We start from the raw sequence: 22,426 nt of genomic DNA on the forward strand, positions 1-22,426 counted from the left end.
ATAACCAATTGGGATTGGGATTTGAAGTTGGTCCCCCAGCATTATCAAAGTGGAAGCATATAAGATAATGTCTGCGGAAACATCTTTCCTTGGCCTGTCACCTGCTATCTTGTCAGCAACTACTTTGCATGATTCACTTTTGAAGTAAAGTGCGCTGTGCATAGCCGCAGCAATGTTCAGGGGGGATGTGATGTCTGAGTAATAAACTTGCATTGAACTCTGGGAGATGTTTGTTGTTGGTGGTGGTGCATTGGAGTTTGGGGGAAACGGGGTTGGAATGGATTAATCCCAGCACCACAGTGCCCCCTTGTGTCAGACTGGTGCCATGGAAGGCACGGCATCCACACTCAGTTTTCATTGATGCCTTTGGCAAAAAAACGTTAACGCAGGCAAAGTAGCAATTATATTCAGCCATTCAAGCATAGCAAGAACTCATTTTGACTGACCATATAATGTATACACATCAGCAAACAATGACGCTTTTGTTAACATTTTTCAGTGTTTATTTAATATCTGAATTTTATTTAGAGTACAAAATTCATAAATACAACTGTAAAAATCACATCTTTACAAAATTAAATAGTTTAAATAGTTCAAAAAAAGTGGCAGTAGGTACATCTACTTTCTACAATAACTACCAGAAATAAAACAGATGTACCTTCAAGTGCTGCTTTGGGGAGATGCATTCACATTATGCTATACCAGAAAACATAAATCATCACAAAAAAACATCATTAGGAAAGTGGCGCACTGTAGTGCACTCTTGAGAATACACTCATTCATACTGCAAAAACCCATACGCTAAACTCAAGTTACTGATGAGCTTGGACTTTGATGGTCTTGAAGCCGCGGATGACCATGGCCATGTTGCTGAGAGTCAGGCTGGAGTGCAACATCTTGAGGCCCATCCTCTTGGGGGTGAAGCTGATAGACTTCTTCATCGTCTCACCCGGCTGAAGTGCGAGAATCCTGCAGAGGAAGGACACATATGACATTCAGAAGTTAAAGCAAGAAACATATTGGAGATCAGTAGAGTATTTCAAGAACCTGGCTGGAGCCTGGAGTTCTCATTGAGTGCGTCTTAATATGCGACCTTGCCTCCTCCACTTGCCTCCTCCACTTGCTTTTCGTCATGATGACATCACTGACAACAGCATTATATTTCAATATCTTGCAAAAGCTCAATTGTAGAGTCTTTTTCTCATTTGCAATTGGGATGGTGAATGAAAAACAGTCCCTCAAAAGTTGTTGTGGCTAGGCTGACAGCTGGGAAACTTTATCGTTTTCTCCACGGAGGAGGGGCCAGGAGGTGGGACGAGGAGACAAGCGCAAGTGGAGGAGGCAAGGTCGCATATTAAGACGCACTCAGTGTCTTAACTAACTTACATCTGTGGTTAATCCATTAGCACGTGTACCACTTCCTGTGTAGGTTAACTTAGCCAAGTTGATCACTTAACTGTCCAGGAAAGCCCCCTGGTTTGCTACTTTATATTTATTGAAGCCGGAAGTCTTTGGATCAAGGAACTAAAGTTGTTCAAACTTTAGTAGTACCTGTGCTATGCAGTTAATCTTTCCAAGGATTTCCAAAGGCAAACGGCTAGATTAAATTTAAAAGCATTATTGTTGTGCACACATAAAAGCTTTTCATTGAATCTAGCAGTGTGCTTTTGGAAATCGTTGACAAGACTTATACCTCAGCAAACACTCAAGTTAAGTTTGACCAACTCTGTTAAGGACACATGACATTTTGATATACTGTAGCACTCAGAATGCCCGCAGACCCTTGAACTGCACTATTGAGTATTTCATAGATCCACTAGGCCTCTTCAACTTAGCAAACATACCCCAACAATAGGATGATCGACTAATCTACAGGGCTAAAGACCTATAGTCCTAAGGTTTGCACACAGGAAGACCTAAATCTCCTCTTCCAAAGGTCCACCTCTAAGGTACACAAGTATTCTGTTTGCTCAAAACTTCAGTAGGTGGAATAAAAAAATGACAGGTAGATAAAATGCACACAGACAAGTGTACAGGTTGCATAAAATGTGTATGTCTGGAACACTGTAAAATTTGTAAAAGCTGTTTTGTGACAGAGAGAGCACATGTATCGTAAATAAATCATGTGTATGTGTATGTGTCATGTGTATGCGTATCATGTGTATGTGTGTTTATGTGTTTGTTCAGACTGTATTTATAACTATAAGTATGAACTAAAACAACTTTTTACATGGCATTCCAGGTATCGTAATATAATATCAGTGTATTTCCAGATCCAGGTCCTATAGAACAAACCCGTCATGGGGAAGTCAAAACTTATCCCTTATCTTCTCATCTTAAAAACAACACAGTGTTCACATGCTTTTCGCATGCCTTTAGACTACAATGTTGCCCTTTGTACACAGTTCTCATTCCAATCATTCGCGGGCGAAGGGACTTGGCCAAGTTTACATTCTTCAGGGCTTTGTGATGGAGCACCGTGTCACACTACAAAAGCCACACGGTGGACATTCCAACTGAAAGGGGAGGTGGTATGTGTGTGTGTGTGTGTGTGTGTGTGTGTGTGTGTGTGTGTGTGTGTGTGTGTGTGTGTGTGTGTGTGTGTGTGTGTGTGTGTGTGTGTGTGTGTGTGTGTGTGTGTGTGTGTGTGTGTGTGTGTGTGTGTGTGTGTGTGTGTGTGTGTGTGTGTGTGTGTGTGTGGGGGGGGGGGGGGGGAGTGAGTAAGGAGCTGCCTCTGTGCTATCTGTCACAGCGAAGCCTTTCTCTGACCTGGGGACCGCTCCCACTGCACCACACCGAAATACGGTACACCCACATTGTTTCGATGGTGTGGCGATAACGTTATACTGTAACCACATTCTACTTGGTTTAATCATCATTTGGCACACCTTTTCACACCTATTTTCCTAGACATTATTCAAGAATTTGGTGTCTCTAGGAAGAGCACCTGTGGGAGAACAGATGTACGCCTTCCCTGACTATTGCCACTGCACGCTGAAGAAGGGCTCTGCCCGAAACGTTCGTGGGCGAATAAACAAAGAAAAAATCTGAAGTGTGCTGCCCTTCGCTTCCTTCATTCACATCCCTGACTATACTTTTTCTCTGAAAGCATTTACCCATTCGATTCACTATTACTCTATTCTTTCATGAGTCAAAGGTAGGCTACACACCTCCGTCAGTCTTTAAGAAGGTGCCAAGTCAAACAACCAAACTGAGGAAAAGAAAAATCTCTGTGCTTTAAAATGGTTCACTGAAACGTTAGGGGTAGAAAAAACACCTGCAGTTCTCTGTACTCTTGAGTCCTGAGCTAATCATCATATTGTGTCTCACTGCACTGATAGTGTTGAAAACCTGGTCACACTTCAGAATAGGGTTCAGTGAACCATACATTTCTGAACACATGCTAATCAAATGATTGATTATTTGATTTTTATAAGTCACTTATACAGATAGTTAGGCATGTACTAGTTGCTAACATGTGAACCTTAAAGTAAAATGTTGACCTTGACCTTGTCTGTGTCCAGAGATTTTCCCCTGGTTATTTATTTTTAGTTTGTGATATGTGTATTCATGACCTATCCGAATCACCTGGTCGTATACTGAGTGAAGTGGGGAAACCTTTGTAGTGTGCTTTTGGATTGGTTGGGATACAGTGGTTCTCAACCATAACCCCTTAAATTCATAATAAGCCTCAGAACGCCCCCTTTAGTATTACAAACATGGGTGCCGCTAGGGGGTAAAGATGTTACAAATTCTAAGGGCCCAAGCACTGACAAGGGCCCTTAAGATGGCCCAAAAGCAATAACAGGGGCCCTTAAAGGGCCCAAAATTTGAATCTTTCGTAGGGCCCAAAATTTCTGGTGGCGCCCTTACAAAAATAAAATGTACAAATGTAATGCCTCCAAGCGCTGCCCCCTCTCAGCTGTAGGATAAGACCGTGACGAGGGTTGGGATTCCCTAAATTTAGTGGAGCTCATCTCACCTGATTTGGACCGGGCTCTCCAGGAGGCTTGAGCCTGCCACGCTGAGCACCCCAGCGATGGGCATCTTGAACGGGTTGCTGAACACCAGCTGGGCCTGATGCTCCTTGTGGAGCTGCACGTTCTCTTCATTTTGTACCTGTGTGGTGGGTGAATGAAACATGCTTTAATTGTTATTTTAAATAGAACAGACACAATATCTCAATATTTCAAATTGTGTGACACTTCTTGACAAATGAGGAATAATTGGAAGAAGTAGAGCAGACAGAGCCTTCTTTAAAAAAAATTAAATTCTTTTGAGACTTTTTTTCATTTTTATTGTTGGTGTATTCTCCTCCTTTATTGTTTATCAGAGTCAGCAATTACCATGGATTCCCCATCCCCTCTCACATTTTTAATAGAAAGACAGTGAGTATCTTTGTGTCTATGAGGTCAAGTTACATGATGGTGTTGAAATGAAAAATACTTTAAAATGAAAGTAGCTTTGTGTCTTTAAGGCCACAATTACGTACCTCAATGACTATCTCAGGGCTAATGAGGTTGAACTCCTCGTAGGCTAGCACTCTCTCCTGGCTACTTTCATCCTCAATCACCACAGCCAGGTTCACAAGGTTGTCCTCAGTCAGGAACGCACATAAATGCTCAGGAATCTGGTGAGGTATCTCCAGAGCTGTTGAACACAAGAGCACATACTGAATGAATAAGACCGGCGTGACTGTTTGTTGACATTTATTTAAGTAGAATAATTCAAGAAGTGATACATATTTCACAAAATTCATGTCAGTGTGGTAATGTTATATAAAAACTACTCTGTTGAATATATTACAATCTTGTGGAAAGACCTGGTGCTAGATACACATTATTATTTTGCCAAAACAAAAGCCCTCTTTGATGGACACCATAAGCACACCTCTTGTACAAGGCGTGTTTCTGGGTGCAGCCTAATACCCAATTCCGTCACACTAGCACTGTATAATTACAGGTGAGTGTAGCTCATAGAATTCACATGACTGTACTGATACCAAACCGAATGCAGAAAAAAATCTCATTCATCACGGTCAGGGTAGTGAAAGGAGTTAAGCTGTTAGGTTCAGAAAGTAAAAACACAGACAAAAATATGACCCAAACAGCTCTGAATCAGCCGTTCTCTGTAAGCTCCATAGACACATAGACACATAGATCAACTTACTCAGTGAAGCCGCCTTTGTTGGAAGGAAAGCATGATTTTCTACTTTCTACCTGGGGTTAAACCAAGTAAATCTCCGGTCTTAAACAAATTCTTCCAACAAAAAATTACCTCCTTTGGCTTTGACGAGGATGCAGAGACTTTGTTTTTTTATTGTTTTTGTTTTTTTGGCGAGTCGAGGTTTGTTTATATAGCTTGCACCTGAACTCTTTTGACAAGTGAGTGTTTAGAGTTTGGTGAGGTGAAGGTTGCTTACTTTGGTCTATGGCAGTGGTTCCCAACCTTTTTTGTAAGGGACCCATATTTTTACTATTGTAAGCTTTTGTGACCCAACCACGCGATCGCCCGGGAAAACTTTCCTGAGAAAACTCATTTTACTTATTTTATTCCTCAATTCGTCTTTGGTCAAATATAGAATAAATGTTTAATGCAGCACTTACTATTTGTTGCTTCAATGCATTTATTAGTTAAATGCATTTATTCAACATGGGCTATATATATTTAAAATGAAACCCCTTAAAATCAAGAGGGCTCCGCGACCCACTGTGGATCTTTGGCGACCCATAGGTTGGGTCCCGACCCATAGGTTGGGAACCACTGGTGTATGGTGCTTATGGTGCTGTCTTTCTTAACCCTTTGATACACAGCCATTACAATAAGCTTGTTGTTACCAAAACTGTAATATCCCTGTCTTGCTCTAGCTAATGTCCTAGCAATGTTGTTATGGTGCAGTCAGGGACGCCGGCAGGGGGAACAAAGGGGTCACTTGTCCTGGGCCCACGGACAGAGGGGCCCCAGAATTGAATCCTCATTATATTGTATGTTTTGGGTTTGGGACCCTCTCAGATGTCTTTGTCCCGGGCCCAGCCAAAGCTGTCAGAGGCCCTGGATGCAGTTAAGCTCTTTCAGAAAACAATGAGTGGGATTGTCTGCGATGCCATCTGCATGAATGGGCCCTGTGTGAGGATAGGACAGTGCGCCTCTATTGTATTCCATTACACGGTTTTGAAGCATCCGCAATTGAACTGCGAGGATTCTTCTGCCCTAAATTTACGGATTCGTACAACCTCCGATAGGACGATGGTTGTGTTTGACTGTCAATCAAAATAATTCTAAAATAATTCTAACTGTCAATCAAATCAACTAACAAATGCTCATTGGTCATTTAAACAAATTTCAACAGCTTTCTGAAATAAAGGGTCAGCCTGAAAAAAAAACCATTTGGCTTGTTTGAAACGGACGGGAAACGACCGCTTGCACGAAATAGAGTAGACCCTGCAAGATTTGTGAAGGAGGTGCATTGTTTCAAGTCTCCCATAGAGATGAACGGGAAATGGTGGGAGTTTTTTTTCCCGGTTTTCGGGTCTAGTCCCACCCCCCTGCCGTTGTCTCCCTTTAGAATAGAACCCATGTCGTCCCCTCTACTCTGTGTCAATGAGCTGCTTAGCTTACGTACTTTGGTGGGGGCCGACCTCCATGACCCTGTGGTCCTGCCAGAAGGTGTCTGCTGGGCTGTTGCTGTACTCCTTCACCTGGGCGTTGACATGCTCCCTCAGCCTCCTGACCTCGCCCGTCTGATTGGTTACCACCACCGTGAAGAGGATGTCATCGCCCACTTTGGGCACGTGGTGGAACTTCAGGGACACGCCGAAGCTGCATTGAGAACAACCTGGCAGAGGAGAAAGGCCAAGACAAGGCATGGTTATCTCTTTTTTTCTATTTATATAACTTCACTTCACGTCAGAGACAACCTGACGACGCTACATCTACAACAACTCAGCAGAGGAGACAAGCCATGACAAGCGTTAGGCCTACGTTCTTTTTTTTTCTATTTATAATCGGAAATGAAAACAGCAGTTATAAAAGACCAGTCTAACCACTTAAAAAAACATCTTATTAAATGACAACATAATTAAAACAAACTTGTATAACCACTCAGATAGGTGCAATACAGGTATCCAAGACATGGGAGTTTGGCCAAGGGAGATTAAGTTGATGTTCAAATTCAAACGTACCGGTGTTTATGCTCATGGGCATGGCTTGCGGTGTTGGCGAGGGACCTGGGAAGAAACGTAGACACACAAACACTCTTGTCAAAACACATGGTCATCAGTAAGGACGGATGGATAGAAGAAATCGTCATTTGAAATCTGGATCAGTCATGCATACGGTACAGTGATGTCAAGCATGTGAGCTGCTAAAGTGGAGATGCAACACCAGCACAGCAGGACAACTTACCTCTTGATCTTGAGGTCCGAAAGGGCTCAAGTTCTGTGGACACAAAACATTCAAGATTTTCAAGATTAATACTTTTATTTGGTAAGGGTGCATTTAAAAGGGTGCAGCAGCAGTAAAATGAAAGTATTTCTTTAAGTTTCAATCTTTGATTAGGCTATCTATCTACTGTAGGTACATAGTAGTATCTTGACTTCGTGTTATCAGCATGACAGTTTTGTTTGTTTGTTTTTTTGTTTTGATTTGTTGTTGTGTTAACAAAAAAACGAATAAAAAGTGAATCACGAAAAAAAAAAAAAATACCATGCTCCTCCTCCTTAGCCTTGTATGTGGCGGTGATGTCTTTCGCGGTGCTGGAGCCGATGGCCTTGGTGCAGATGAGTGCCCCGACCCTGTCCGAGTCCGTGTCCACCAGGAAGGACTCGCCGTTCCTCACGATGAAGGTGTGCACCTCCGCGTTCATCTCGGCGAAGACGAACGGCACGTCGTACGCCATGCTCAGCTGCTTGTCGCGCACGGCCCTCACGGGCGCCGGGCCGCACCGGAATATACCTGCGAAGCACACAGACAAATGTACCGTACGAACACACATTAGACATTATTGTTGTTAGACAGTTCTTTATTGTCAAGTAACATAGTTGGTGGTCATTTTGGGAAGCTCATATCCATTAGCCTAGTAAACCAGCGCCAAATTTTTCGGCTGGCCTCGGATCGGTCGAACATTTTGAACACATTGCCCTGAGGTCTGGCAGACTAGTCACAACGCAGAGATTTGTTTTGGGCGGGGTTTTGAGGGAGTGGCGACGAAGCTCGCAACGTTGGGAAAGCACATCAATGAGAAAGATCGCTGATTGGTCAGAGCGCCGGCCTATAGGCACAGGCACGGCTTGAAAAACAACAGGTTGTTCTCATCAACAATCTTCGGATGTATCGTTCATTGGGGCCAGACTAAATTACACATCCAGTCTCACATTTAGGCTGGTTTATCAGGCTATATATCCATGGAAAAATGAAGACGAGGAAAAAATGGAAATGCACACACACATACACACACACAGCTACATGTATTTAGTAAAGTAAGATGCACATGATATATCTGTGTAGAGAGTGGGGATCAAAAGGTCCCAGGTTCAAATCAGTAAGGGTCAGGGAGGCTTCATTGCTCCAGGGACTGTGTGTGTGTGTGTGTGTGTGTGTGTGTGTGTGTGTGTGTGTGTGTGTGTGTGTGTGTGTGTGTGTGTGTGTGTGTGTGTGTGTGTGTGTGTGTGTGTGTGGTGTGTGTGTGTGTGTGTGTGTGTGTGGTGTGTGTGTGTGTGTGTTGTGTGTGTGTGTGTGTGTGTGTGTGTGTGTGTGTGTGTGTGTGTGTGTGTGTGTGTGTGTGTGTGTGTGTGTGTGTGAGAGAGAAAGTGAGTGTGTGAGGGGTGTGTGTGTGTGTGTGTGTGTGTGTGTGTGTGTGTGTGTGTGTGTGTGTGTGTGTGTGTGTGTGTGTGTGTGTGTGTGTGTGTGTGTGTGTGTGTGTGTGTGTGTGTGTGTGTGTGAGCAGGGCATTTGCCCCTGAGATTAAGCCTTCCCATTTTGGTGCTAGAGGCCATATTATGACCTTGATAGGCTGTATGGGGGGCCCTATCAGTGTTTTGGCCTGGGTCCCTGTGTACAGTTGTTCCACCACTGGTTAAAAGGGCTGCATGTGTGAGTAAGAGTATAGTAATGCACGATTGAAACGAATAGATCCATTCAAAGACAGAGTAAACAATGGAGCTATAAATCTATTAAGGAGAACGTCAATGTCCCAATTAATGCTCAATGATCAATGTCATTTGTTTGAGGCGCTCGGTGGGGCAGTACTGATTTGTTCAGACGTGTCAAGATTTCAAGTGGCCGTGGAGATAAATGGTCAGGACTCCAGAGACAGAGGGATGGAGCGGACATGCTGAACACACACTCGACCTCTGGGGAGAAACCATGACAACAACGAGTATGACCTCTGACCTTTGCTCCTCCACTAAGGACTGAGGTCAAGCACCTGCAGTACACATCATAAACCTTCACTGTTAATGGCTGTGTCTTGTCTCCTTTAAAACAGTAAAATACTGCATAAGAAAACCCACTCTGTTCCTGATCTTTTTACCGTATTACGTATATTCCTGAGGGGCGGAAGCAAGCAACTGCCATCCATCATAACCTATCCCTAATTTTGTCTGTCGTCCCCGATAAAAAAAAACCAACAACAGAACAATTTTGCCCCTGATTTTTCAAGCTGAAACATGACTTTATTTTACCATCACTCCTCTCCTGAGGGGTTGGGTCCAGCACCTGCCATCCGTCAAAGCCCATCCCCAGATCCACACGCCTCATCCAGCTCTCCACCCACACGTGGAAGTTCCTGACATGAAGAAAAACAGAAGGAAAAAAACACTTTTAGTGAAAGTGAAGTGAAAGCCCATCTGGGAAACTGCAGCTCCCATTGTCATTGTGACACAGCAATCTACAGCACACAAGTGTTCACTGCACACTGCACACAACAAAATTGCTTCACCCATGCAAGGTATAGTAGTGTAATGTATAACACCCCCCCCCCCCCCAAAAAAAAAAAAAAAAAAAAAACACTTTTAGGGTTTAAAAAAGATAAGAATCTAACAAAGATGGAAGTGCTTGTCATGTTTGCTTTAAAAATCGAGGATTTGCTGTAAACATCTCGCGGGTGGATGTTTTTGCGGCAATGGAATACGTTTCCCAAAACCATAGTTGCTAGCCACATAGAAACTTAGTTGGCCGTCAGTGGCTAATTGTAATGCAAAAATCATTTTAAAATGCAGTTTACTGCAACTATGGCTTTGGAATTTACTGTGTACTCAGTATACACAGTTGCGAATCACAATAGATATCGAATTCCTACTTATCATCTGAAAATATAATTATGATATAATTAAAATGTCATCATAATTACTTATGATGAAAACAGACGCTATAGAAGACCAGTCTAACCACTTAGCAGCTCATTACAACAAACTTCATTAAAACAAACTTAACCCATTTTAGCCTAAGCCCTTTTTGGGAAACGGTGCCCTCTCCCTATTAAAATCTAAATATCTCAGTCTTCGAAGCACATAAAAACATGACATAAGTTGCATTAAAAGCTAGAACCATCATTTAGTACTAGAATGTGCTCTAACATACCCACATTTGTAATAAACAGCTAAAATCTCAAGAATCTGAATGCAACGTATATGTCGCTCCAGGACACAATGGGTTAAAGAAGAAAAATACAGGTGAGAGTTTCCCAAAGGGCAATTCACATGGGCACAAATTACACTTCACTTTGGGCCATGGGCATGGCTTTGGGGTTTACTATACTGGTGCAGTTTTTGAAACTCAACATTTTTTACAAAACATGACGTTGGCATACAACATGGTATGACAAAGTAATAAGCCTCCACAGTAAAAAAAAAAAAAGTGCTAGTTCAACACAATTCTGAGAATATAGCCTGCTGCATGGTTCCTTTCAATTTTATTGTTAAATTCAACCCCTTAGGGGTTGAATTTACACTGCAAAGGTATAGGTAAAATAGTGCTGAATACAGCTAATTCAACACTAACATAGTTCATTTAAGACAAAGACGTTTGGGACCACATGCATTTTTTTATTTACTGTGTAAGCATGGTATAGGCCTACCACCAACTAAAAGGTATAGTTGTTACCTTATACTCATACAACAACAGAGTATAACAGCTCTAGGGTTTAAGATGCTGCTTGCAGTGCAGAGCAGTGGATGCACTCACCCACTCTCCTTACTGATTAGTCCAACATACTGTATATCAACAACAAGGTATAAAAAACGTATAATGCTACATTATGGTATATAGCACGGTATTACAGCTAATGGTGTACTTTGTGACCATATGCATACCAGGGAAGACCACAGCGCGGGAACAAGGGTCACTTGTCCAGGGCCCAAGGAGATAGGGGGCCCAGAATTGGGTCCCCATTACATTGTATGTATTGGATAGGAGGCCCTTTCAGATTACTTTGTCCTGGGCCCAGAAAAAGCTGTCAGCGGCCCTGATTGTGTTACCATATGCAGTAGAGTAGTGGTAGGGTACTCACCAGATACTGTCCTTACTGGCAGGCAGCTTCTCCCCCATGATGGTGTAGTATTCCTCAATAACCAGGTTGGCATTGGTGTCATGGGCCGAGTTGAAGTTGGTCACCACTCGACATGGGATTCCCAGCACCCGCATTACTGAATGAATGAATGGATGAATGAATGAATGAATGAATGAATGAATGAATGAATGAATGAATGAATGAATGAATGAATGAATGAATGAATGAATGAATGAATGAATGAATGAATGAATCAGTCAATCAATCAATGTTGTGCTCAGGATAAAACAAAAGCCTATGTAGAATTTATATTAGACCTTAGTACCCTTACTTTGTTAGTTTGTTAACCGAAAAGGGTATTATAGTACTATAGTAAAAGTAGCCCAGTGTTCAATGGAGACCATATTTCAATGTGAGAATATGAAAGAAAAAGAAAAATAGTTGGTAAAACTCCTTAACTTCAAGCTATCATCATGCCAGGCAATTTTGTAAAATTCTGCCGGTAGGGTGGGTCTCCTGTAGCTCAAACTAGACCAGAGGTTCTTCTGAACCCCAATCCAGGTTAAGAACCACTGGTCTAGTTTACTAGGATAATAGTTCACGCCTTACCAGTGCACATGAAAAAATATCCACATTTAAAAATAGCAGGCTACGTGGAAACAACACCTTAGATAATCCATTAAAAGAAAAAAAAACGTGTGCTACTACTGCTACGTCATTGATCCTCATGCCTTACCAGTGCACATGACGGCAGCAAACACCCAGCACTGGCCGTACTTGACCGGGCGGAAGTTGCTTTTGGCCCACTGCCTGAGGATGTCCCCACTGCCCGACCACTTGGTGGGGTGCATGCCGTTATCATAGCTGCCAGACCACTTGCCCATCAGAACGCCCAGGTCATCCTGAGAGTTAATCTGAGGATTACAGCACATTACCGTACATTACACCTTAATTTACAATACACTTGGTTGACATTACAGATTACAGTTATTTACTGTACGTAGGTACAGATTATTGGTTAAAATCCCTGGAGCAATGTGAGGGTTTGGTGCCTTGCTCCAAGGGGTATGTCATCCATGGATGAAAATACTGGAGAACAGAGCACACACATTTTTACTATTAAGTATGGAGTTCGGCCCTTCTGGTCATGTGAAGAGGTAAAAAGTAGAATTAATTTAGTTCAATGTTTGGTGTGATTTTAATCAACAATGCTTAGGATCTTTAGAATTGACTTTGAATGGATTGACCCACTGACCCATTGAGTGGAGTTGCCCATCGACTTCAGATGGACCACCTCATGGATCCTATTGTCCCTGCCTCAACAATCTCCGGTTCACAGGTCAAATATTTGACCAAAGAAAAAGTATAGTGACCAGTGTGAACCATAGTGGATTTGGTGCTCCTTTCATTTCCATCTGAAAGTACTCTAGTCTACAGTGTACTTCACCCACTTCTTCACACTGCTGTGTAAAACTTCCATTTACATCAGCATACATTGTGCTGCATGCCCTGAATGAGCTACAGTAATAGCAAGACCTACAGTATAAGCAGAGATTCTTTAAGTATATAGAGATATGCCATTGTAATAGGTTGCTATGGGCACCTAACGTGACCAGGTTCCGGTCTGCCTAAAGGGGCGTGTCATAATAGTCCTAGCATTGAATAGAACAGTCCTTAGGTCTGCCTAGGTCTGCCTAAAGGGGGATTTCACCCCCCTACCCCTTGCAATAATAGAACCCGGAAACAATGGGCCTATGGAACCTCTCTCTCTCTACTCTCTCTGGTATAAGTGGTATTGGCAGGAAATGTCCACACTCTATACGCAAGTTTTTGTCAAGCATACAGTAGCCGTGTGATAACAAATTTTGATGATGCTGAACGAGGTGGTGATGATTCTGGTGTAATAGCCCTCTTCTCTTCAGACTGATTGAAGTCCTCTCCATTTCACATCGGTGCCCTCTGTACTGCAGCACTCTGCTGGGCACTATTGCACAATAATACCCGTCTGGCAGAACATCCTCTATTCCTTAATGGAATGCAATCTATAACGCCTTCGAGAACATCATTGAGAATGTTTTAATAATGCATTAATGATTATAAAAGCTTCAAAGGCATTGGTTGTGTTGCGGTGATGTGCCCAAAGAGCTTGGCTAGGGTTGTGAACTGATCTGAAGGAAGATGACCAGACATTATGAAAAAAATACATTTTGCTGTATTTTAGGAACCAGGGGCACTCCTGTGTGTGTGTCTGTGTGTGTGTGTGCATGTGTGCCTGCGTGCATGTGTGTGTGTGTGTGTGTGTGTGTGTGTGTGTGTGTGTGTGTGTGTGTGTGTGTGTGTGTGTGTGTGTGTGTGTGTGTGTGTGTGTGTGTGTGTGTGTGTGTGTGTGTGTGTGTGTGTGTGTGTGTGTGTGTATTACCATGGCGGTCACTACTCGGCTGATGTAGACGGGGTCAGAGCGGTTCAGGTAGTCCTCCTTCCAGTCCTGCTGATGCTGAGGGCTCACCTCCAGCAGCCCCATACACACCTGCAGGATCTCTGACTCATACTGACACACACACACACACACACACGCACGCACGCGCACACACACACACACACAGACACGCAGGCACACACGCACACACACACACACACACACACACACACACACACACACACACACACACACACACACACACACACACACACACACACACACACACACACACACACACACACACACACACACACACACACACACACACACACACACACACACACACACACACACACAATCCAATGTTTATCATCTTTAAAAAACTGTACAATTTAAAAATACTGTCACATACATATTAAACATGCAGTAAACAAATAATGTAGTAGGAGAAAGCCAGACAAAAGTGAGAAATTATAATATTATTAATAGTTAATTACATTATAATTTAATTGTAATTATAATGCAAGGTGTGTCGGGGTCAGTCTCACCTGGTCAAAAGACCATGGTCTGGACGCTACGTTTCCAGGTGTTCCCACGTACAACAAACCAAAGTCGTTCAGGACATACTCCTCTTTCTGGCTGTCCAGGGGCAGGTACACGGCGTCATCTGTAGACAGAGCAACAGTGGAACAGAGAGACTGGATAAATACTTAAAGAATCTCGGACGGAACAGACTCTTAAACTCGCCTCACAGATCAATAACGCAAGAAAAGAAAAGAAAACAAACAGAGAAAACTTTCTGAACCCAAATGAATACTCAATACCTAAGTGCCTATGCTTCAGTGCTTTTGCAACTTTTCTATCAATATGCACTATAAACCACTCACTGAGAAACTATAAACCTATAGACATACATAGGCCTACCTGTAGTTACAAATACAGTACTGCAATGTCTATAAACCAAAGTGCTCACAGAAGTTCTAGTCCTAAATGTATGAATTGCTTTAAAAAACAAAACAAAAAAAACACATATTTTTCCATTTTATCCCATTAACTATGGGCAGCAAATCAAATAATATTATGATATACAGTATATTGTATACAATGTAATAATATATGCCATAATACAGTATATGAAATGCGGAATTATATTACATTATTGTATGCCATAACATATAAAAAAAATACTACAGTTATTATTAATATAAATACAAATACAATGTGAAAGAAGTTCAAGTGTTTTGTTTCCTGAGCTGACCATGATGAATTGAGCCCCCCCCCACCATTTTATTCTATTAACCATGAACAGCAAATAAAGAATATATTATGATACACAGTATTGTATAAGATGCAACAAATTCTATAATTATAATTCATATAAATACAAATATAATGTGAAAGAACTTGATCTGACCTTGGCACCAGGGGTTGCAGAGCAGGCTGATCTCCCCCACGATGTAGACTCGGTGGTAGAGGTGGGACAGCACGTGCAGCCGCACCTTATACAGGCCCACGGGGGCAGAGGCCGGGGTGCACAAGGTCACCTCCATGGTCCCCCCCGCGGTCCCCCCCGCACTAGGGGACTGCTGGTAGTAGGCCCCCCAGTCCGGCTGCGACGGGGGCTTGGAGTAAGTAACAGGAACCTGGACATACAGGCGACCTGTGGAGGCAAGGAGAGGGGGGGCAGGGGGGGGGAGAAAGAGAGAGAGAGAGAGAGATATGGTAAAAACACTGCGTTTAGATTTGCATAGCAAAGCAGTACAAAATTGCACCTTAATACTGTGGAATTTTAAAGATTAGTCTTTGTGGTTAGTGGTTAGTGTGTGCGTGTGTGTATGAAAGACTATGTAATGAAAGAGAAGGCTCCTGCTAAAAACCACAGTATTAAAATACAGCTACTGCAAGATTACTTTGTGGTTAGAAAAATCATAACTTCCTCCCAACAACCAACGAGGCGAGAGAGAGAGAGAGAGAGAGAGAGAGAGAGAGAGAGAGAGAGAGAGAGAGAAAGAAAGAGAGAGAGAGAGAGAGAGAGAGAGAGAGAGAGAGAGAGAGAGAGAGAGAGAAAGAAAGAAAGAAAGAAAGTGAGAGAGCAGCAAGCAAAATGAGGGAGAGGACTAGAGAAAGAGAGAGAGAGAGACATACAGACAGACAGACAGACAGACAGACACCAAGTGTAGCGAGTGAGGAAGAGCGCACCTAATAGAATCTGGAAGATGAGTCGGTGTTGTCCAGGTCGGAATGCTGCGTCCCCCAGCTGCAGGCTGAGCTTGAAGGGCTGGCCCCTGCGCACCACTAGGCTGTCGGACACAAAGTCCTCCGTGTGGTGGCTACGCTGGTTCTCCTTCTGCTCCAGGTTAACATACTTAAGAGTCAAGTCTGTGCAGGCAGGAAAACACAAGCAAACTAACAAATTAACAAGACAGGCATGTGGAGTCCAGTACAGAGGCAGTAGAGTGCATGATATACTGAAAGACAACCAGTGAGAGCTTCTAAATATTAACTGAAAAGAAAAACAGTATATTTAACATACAGTGAATAACAACTGTTAAATAAATTGTTCAATTGAGTACATAAGAAAGTGGAGGCAAAAAATAACGGCTATAGTACATGAAAGTAAAATACTTTATCAGCTTTCCTGTGGGTTCGCACTGTAAAGCACTAATCCCTCTAAGCACCCTCTCTGAAAGCCACCTACCTCCCATTGGTTATGCTTCTGCTCGCTGAGTAAGCTGTACTGTGGTCTGTTCAGGTGCTGTTGTCACCTGTCCATTTAAGCACTTTCTCTCCTGCTGCCACACCCTGGCAGACAGGTAGGCAGGCAGGCAGGCAGGCAGGGGTGCTCACTGCTCACGATGACATGGCGGGGCGGGCGGGAGGGGACCGAAATGTGGACATTCTTGTTTGGCTTCCGCACACTACACCCGAAGCAGCGGTTGAGGCCCTTCAAGGGACCCTGGTCATTGCGCAACCAGGACATGGTGTTATTACCTGTACACGTACGTAACATGCATGTGTGCTCACAAAATTCATTGCAACACAGATGCCTCTGGGGCAAATGAGAATGTAGGCGTTTATTTAATGTACATGAAAGAACAGCAAATATCTGCACTATACCGTGGAAATGGAAAGTGAGCAAATATGGGTTTGTGTTAGGTGTGAATCATGTGCTACTACATACAAGCCACAGTGAGGAAAATTGATACTAATAACATTTAAAGGTGGCTCATCCTGAAGGCTGATTGACAGGTTTACTTTAGTATTTGCGATAGTATTTTACTTTGCTTACTTTTGCCCTATTTTCTTTCCCCCTAAATAAATAGGGATCTTATGTCAATAGCAGGATCCTTATTTTCCATTTGCTCTTCTGCGTCATTTTGTTGGTTTCAGCTTTAGGAAAAATCCTTTCTACCATTTATTACAGGCTTAACTGCACCTCACCTCGAGAGCAAATCGAGCAAATCACCTCGAGAGAACTGCCAGAATTGAACGGGTAAAGGCAAGATCCAGCATGCTGGCGGAAGGTCATAAACTCCTTGAGAGCAGAAAACTCTTCAATGGAAAGAAGAGTGCTCTTGTGACATCACTAGTGAAACTAGTGTGTGTGTGTGTGTGTGTGTGTGTGTGTGTGTGTGTGTGTGTGTGTGTGTGTGTGTGTGTGTGTGTGTGTGTGTGTGTGTGTGTGTGTGTGTGTGTGTGCGTGCGTGCGTGCGTGCGTGCGTGCGTGCGTGCGTGCGTGCGTGTGTGTGTGTGTGTGTGTGTGTGTGTGTGTGATGGATTGGAGAGGCAGTCTTTTCACACTGGGTGTAAATTCGTGAGAATCTTCATCAACGGAAGCACTGCATGTTGTTGCTGAGTCCAAGGCTGCATGATCTGAGTCAGACTGAGTCAGACTATTCTGTAGCACTCAACCACAAACACAACTATAGGGCCACATAGGGCAAATCCATGATGATGAAACAGAGCCATTCGTGCTTGAGAGAAGAAAGACACAACATAATGTGTTTTTGAGAAAAACTACCCTCAGTTACAATACCTCACACTTACAACCCTCACATTTGAACAACAGAATAAATTATACAATGAAAAGTCTTCAGTGTACAGATAAGTGTACCTGTGTACCTACAGTGCATTCATTACCTTTATTATTCCTTCAAAATGACTCAACATTGCATAATGTGTAAACCATTGGACTGAAATAACAAAACTGAATACGTACCCCTAAGTGATAATGTCGATATTGAGCTCAGTTAGTCATTTTCCCTCCACGGGTTTTCATCATCGAATCATGTAACAATGTCTCATGTCTGAATAGGGAACTATAGTGTGTGAAATTTGATATTAAATAAATCACACTCTTTTAAAACGAGAAACACAAAGTTCGACATGGCACGTCATGGCAAAGAACTGATTGATCTAAAAATAAATATATATATTGTTGCAACATAAAGATAGGCTGCAAGATTTCCAAAAACCCCGAAGCTGAACTGCAGGAGTGGCGAAGACCAGCGGTTTGGACCCTGACCCATTGGGACCCTTACCCATTTGGACCCATGGGTAAGTGGTTAAGTGGTTAGGGCGTCAGACTTGTAGGCCAAAGGTTGCTGGTTCGACTCCCAACCCGCCAGGTTGGTGGGGGAAGTAATTAACCAGTGCTCTTCCCCCATCCTCCTCCATGACACAGGTACCCTGAGCATGGCAGCGTCCTGCCGCATTGCTCCCTTGGGGCACCATTTGGGGCCGCCCCCTTGCACGGGTGAGGCATAAAAGGCAATTTCGTTGTGTACAGTGCTGTGTCACAATGACAATGGGAGTTGGAGTTTCCCAGGTGGACTTTCTTTCTTTTTCTGGTTTAACAAGACAACTTCCACTCTGAACCGAAGAAGTCGAGTGCAAATGCCCAGCATCACACAAGAGGCTGTCTTTGGAAAATATTACATTACATTACATTGCACGCTTTTATCTGTAAGTGACTTACTGTCATTTACAGGGTATTGACTACGGTCCCTGGAGCAGTATGAGGTTAGGTGCCTTGCTCAAGAGCACCTCAGCCATGGAGTACGGTAGGGAGTACAGGGTGGGATTCGAACCCACAACCCTCTGATCTAAAGCCCATGATGCAAAATTGACGTTGTACATATACGTATGGGTAGCCTAGCGCAGCCAGACCCGTACAGCAAAAAGCTGTACCAGGGTCTAGGAGAGCTGGGCAGCAGTGTGGGCGGGATAAACGGTTTCTTCAGCACTCAACGTCACGCAATTGGATGGCAAACAACCAATCCCCACACATTTCTGTGTAACGTCACAGCTGTCTCGTGCACGCGACACGCCCCTTTGTAGTTGAAGCGGCAATTTCGAGCCGTCGTAGCAGTGAATTCGTGTGATGACCACAGCCACAAACAAGTTTCCTAATAAATCGTGTTTTCACTTATACAGTTCAAAAATGCATCGTTTTCAACCACATGGCCCTCCTTGATCAATCAGCGAAATGTCGAGCAATTTGGGGCTTGTTAAATGGTTATATTTATGATTGTTGTCAACATGGCATGTTCGGTGTTAGCTAGCTAGCTGTATACCCATAACTAATACATGGCTAGCCGCTAGCTCGGTAGACCAGGTGTCATTCCCATCTATTTAGTAAGCGACTTACAGACTTTCAAAGCTCCCAAATGTCTCGTTTTTAATGACATGGATCTTATTAGAATTTGGGGCAGGCATATAATACAAGGCTGGATACCTAGCTCTGCTATTGACGACAGGTTAGCTAGCCACTAGCGAGGGCCTCTTTGTAGGTGTAGCGGCAACTTCCAGCCGTCGTAGCAGTGAATTCGTGTGATGACCACAGCCACAAACAAGTTTCCTAATAAATCGTGTTTTCACTTATACAGTTCAAAAATGCCTCGTTTTCAACCACATGACCCTCCCTGATCAATCAGCAAAATGTCGAGCAAGTTGGGGCTTGTTAAATTGTTATATTTATGATTGTTGTCAACATGGCATGTTCGGCGTTAGCTAGCCAGCTGTATACCCATAACTTTTCCGGACTGTCGCTCCCAATGCAGGACGCTCCCCGGTCAGCTCGCTCCCACTAGCCAGACCGATCCCAACGCCATATAACGGAGCTAGTTATCTTTTTGATGTTCGTTTTTTTCTAAGACTAACCCTAACCTAACATGGATACCTAGGTCTGTGTTGTTGACGACAGGTTAGCTAGCCACTAGCTTGGTAGACTCGGTGTCATTCCCATCTATTTAGTAAGCTACTCAAAGACTTCCAAAGCTCCCAAATGTCTCGTTTTTAATGGCATGTGTCTTGTTAGAAATTGGAGCAGCAATTTCATTCTACACCTACGGTAGTGGTCTGATAATAACGTGTGACTATCTGGTTTTGTAAAATGCTCAACTTAGCTTACCGAGCTAGTTTAAAACACCGAATGATCAAATGGTAATGTGTTGAGATCTATTTGTGCCCCATAAGTTCATGGTGTATTATTACATCAATCCATGTCAGCCACGAAATGTATTATCCAGGCTTTTTAAATTAAGTAAACACTTTCGTGCTGTACGTAGCACGGACGGACACCATGCTTCTTCTTAGAAAGTTTCCTGTTTACTAGGTAGCCCGGCCCCCCTCGCGATTTGATTGGCCCTGTCATCGGATAACTTTCAGCCTCGCAAAACGACCGGGGTCCGCTAGACTGCCCCCGGGAGCAAATTCAATTTGCGGTCGCTAGGGGCGTCTAGATTTCTAGGCTAACTTATGGGTGCTTCCAGCATTGCTGTGGTTGATGTGGTGGTGGTGGTGGTAGTGGGGTGGGGGTTAAGGCTGCATTTAACAGTACACTAAATTGGTCCGTGTAGATATCCCAGACGAAATTAGCAAACGGCAAATTAAACTCTGGTGAACTCCATGGTGAAGAGAGTTAAGGCAAATAAAAATGCTGGGAAATGGTGGCCACACAACACATCGACACATGGGCACTTACAGGGATGTACTACTCACATTTGTTGTCAGTGCTAAAATGAATTGCTATATTTTGAAATATTTTGTTCAAACAACATATTTACACTGCTATATAGCCTAAGCTGTACACTTGGTACATTTAATTCTGTAAAAGTGTGCATTTCTTCTGTGTTATCCCAGATAATAAACATCTGAAGAGGTGCGAGAAGTGAAGACATCTCATTTTCGTGAAATAACCAGGTGGGCCATTATTCCTCTTGTCTAGAAAGGCGATCAGACAGGAATTGTGTGATTAATTAATGAGTTGGGTGTTGGCCAATGATCTGAGAAACCCAAATGATGACAGTGCACCTGAAACACCTGGAGGTGACTGTCTGAAAATAACATGTTGTCACGCTGACACCACAGTGCAACAACTAATGCAATGGTCTGATGAGGAGGCAATATTGTAAAGTAGGTGGAGAAGGTGTGCACGACCAGGGCAGACAAACAGAGAGGATGTTTCCCAGACTTCACCAGTCAGGTGTGTCCACCTCCTGCTCAGGGCTGGACTGGCCATCTGGCATTTCCCGATCGGCCCCAAACCCTCGTGGGCCCCTATTTTCAGAAATGTAACCAAAAAAAATGTGTTCTGAAAATTTCTGGAGATAGGGGCCCACAAGGGAGCGGGACCCACCGGTGAGTCAGTTCTGTGCCGCCAACTGTGAGAGGGCCCCTTAAAGGCAAAAGTACCCGGGCCCCATTTCTCCCCCAGACCAGAACCTGCTCCTGCTTGTTGGCTGCACCTCTTTTGAGAAGAAAGGCCAAAAGGGCTAGCCTGGCGATGCCATCCTATGTACTCCACCCAAAGATTTTAACAGCCGTTTCGCGCCCAGGCTAAAAAAGGGCAGCTCTCTCTCCGTCTCTCCTGACTAAGGTCCAACTACCAGTTCTGCATGCCGGATTCATCCAAAACAAGTTTTAAATTTACCCAATTTACCTTGCTATGAATGTTTTTGTTTTCCTCTCAATTTGTTTTGTTAATATGGGTCAATAAGGGTTGTCCAGATTCAAGATAACAATGCATCACACATCATAGAGAAACGGTAATAAAGCCCTAATGCGGCAATACGGGCAAGGTCACGATGATGAAATTCAGTCAGACATGAGTCAGAAAAGACAAGTGTTGTGGTTTTGAGAAGCTTCACAGCTCAGGTGTGGTTTATGCTGTGCCACCTGTCCCCGCTCCTCTTCCCAGAAGGAAGCTCAGCAATCTCATTGAGTCAATGAATGAAGGTAAACCCAGACGCGACTCTGGGTTCAGCTGGGGTCCCAAGCAAAATTTCAAAGGAGTGACCATTTGAAAGAAATTTGCCACTACTGTATTAAAGTGTGAGCCGTTATTCACCATCCAAAGGTTTGGGGGCCCCAAGCGACTTTGCCTGGTGACAAGATGCGCCTCTGGGTAAACCTACTGTTATAATATATGTAGCCTACGTCCCCAAAATCCAACTCACAGTGACCAGTTTCATCCGAAACACCTGCAGCCAGACTATGAC

At 43.4% G+C, this 22,426-nt stretch overlaps 1 protein-coding gene across 1 annotated transcript; it reads right to left on the reverse strand.

The window, feature by feature from the left end:
• Positions 1-502: 502 nt before the first annotated feature.
• tgm5l (transglutaminase 5, like) lies at positions 503-16,712 on the reverse strand. Its single transcript, XM_063215136.1, has 15 exons — positions 16,624-16,712; positions 16,125-16,304; positions 15,340-15,585; positions 14,474-14,592; positions 13,926-14,054; positions 12,243-12,420; positions 11,507-11,642; positions 9,681-9,784; positions 7,705-7,953; positions 7,405-7,437; positions 7,182-7,226; positions 6,623-6,835; positions 4,493-4,650; positions 3,983-4,119; positions 503-969 (listed from the first exon to the last, which is right to left on the reverse strand). The coding sequence occupies exons 1-15, from the start codon at positions 16,628-16,630 to the stop codon at positions 813-815; spliced, it is 2,091 nt and encodes a 696-aa protein (XP_063071206.1). The 5' UTR covers positions 16,631-16,712; the 3' UTR covers positions 503-812.
• Positions 16,713-22,426: the final 5,714 nt, after the last annotated feature.

Source organism: Engraulis encrasicolus, chromosome 14, assembly GCF_034702125.1.
Source record: "Engraulis encrasicolus isolate BLACKSEA-1 chromosome 14, IST_EnEncr_1.0, whole genome shotgun sequence".
Classification (NCBI taxonomy): domain Eukaryota; kingdom Metazoa; phylum Chordata; class Actinopteri; order Clupeiformes; family Engraulidae; genus Engraulis; species Engraulis encrasicolus.

Excerpts from the sequence above, each read along its gene's own strand:
- tgm5l (XM_063215136.1), bottom strand. Across the intron at positions 11,643-12,242 it reads TGCTGCCGTCATGTGCACTG|TAATGCGGGTGCTGGGAATC; the intron begins GTAAGGCATGAG and ends TCATTCATTCAG. Across the intron at positions 970-3,982 it reads GAGAGCCCGGTCCAAATCAG|GATTCTCGCACTTCAGCCGG; the intron begins GTGAGATGAGCT and ends CTTCCTCTGCAG.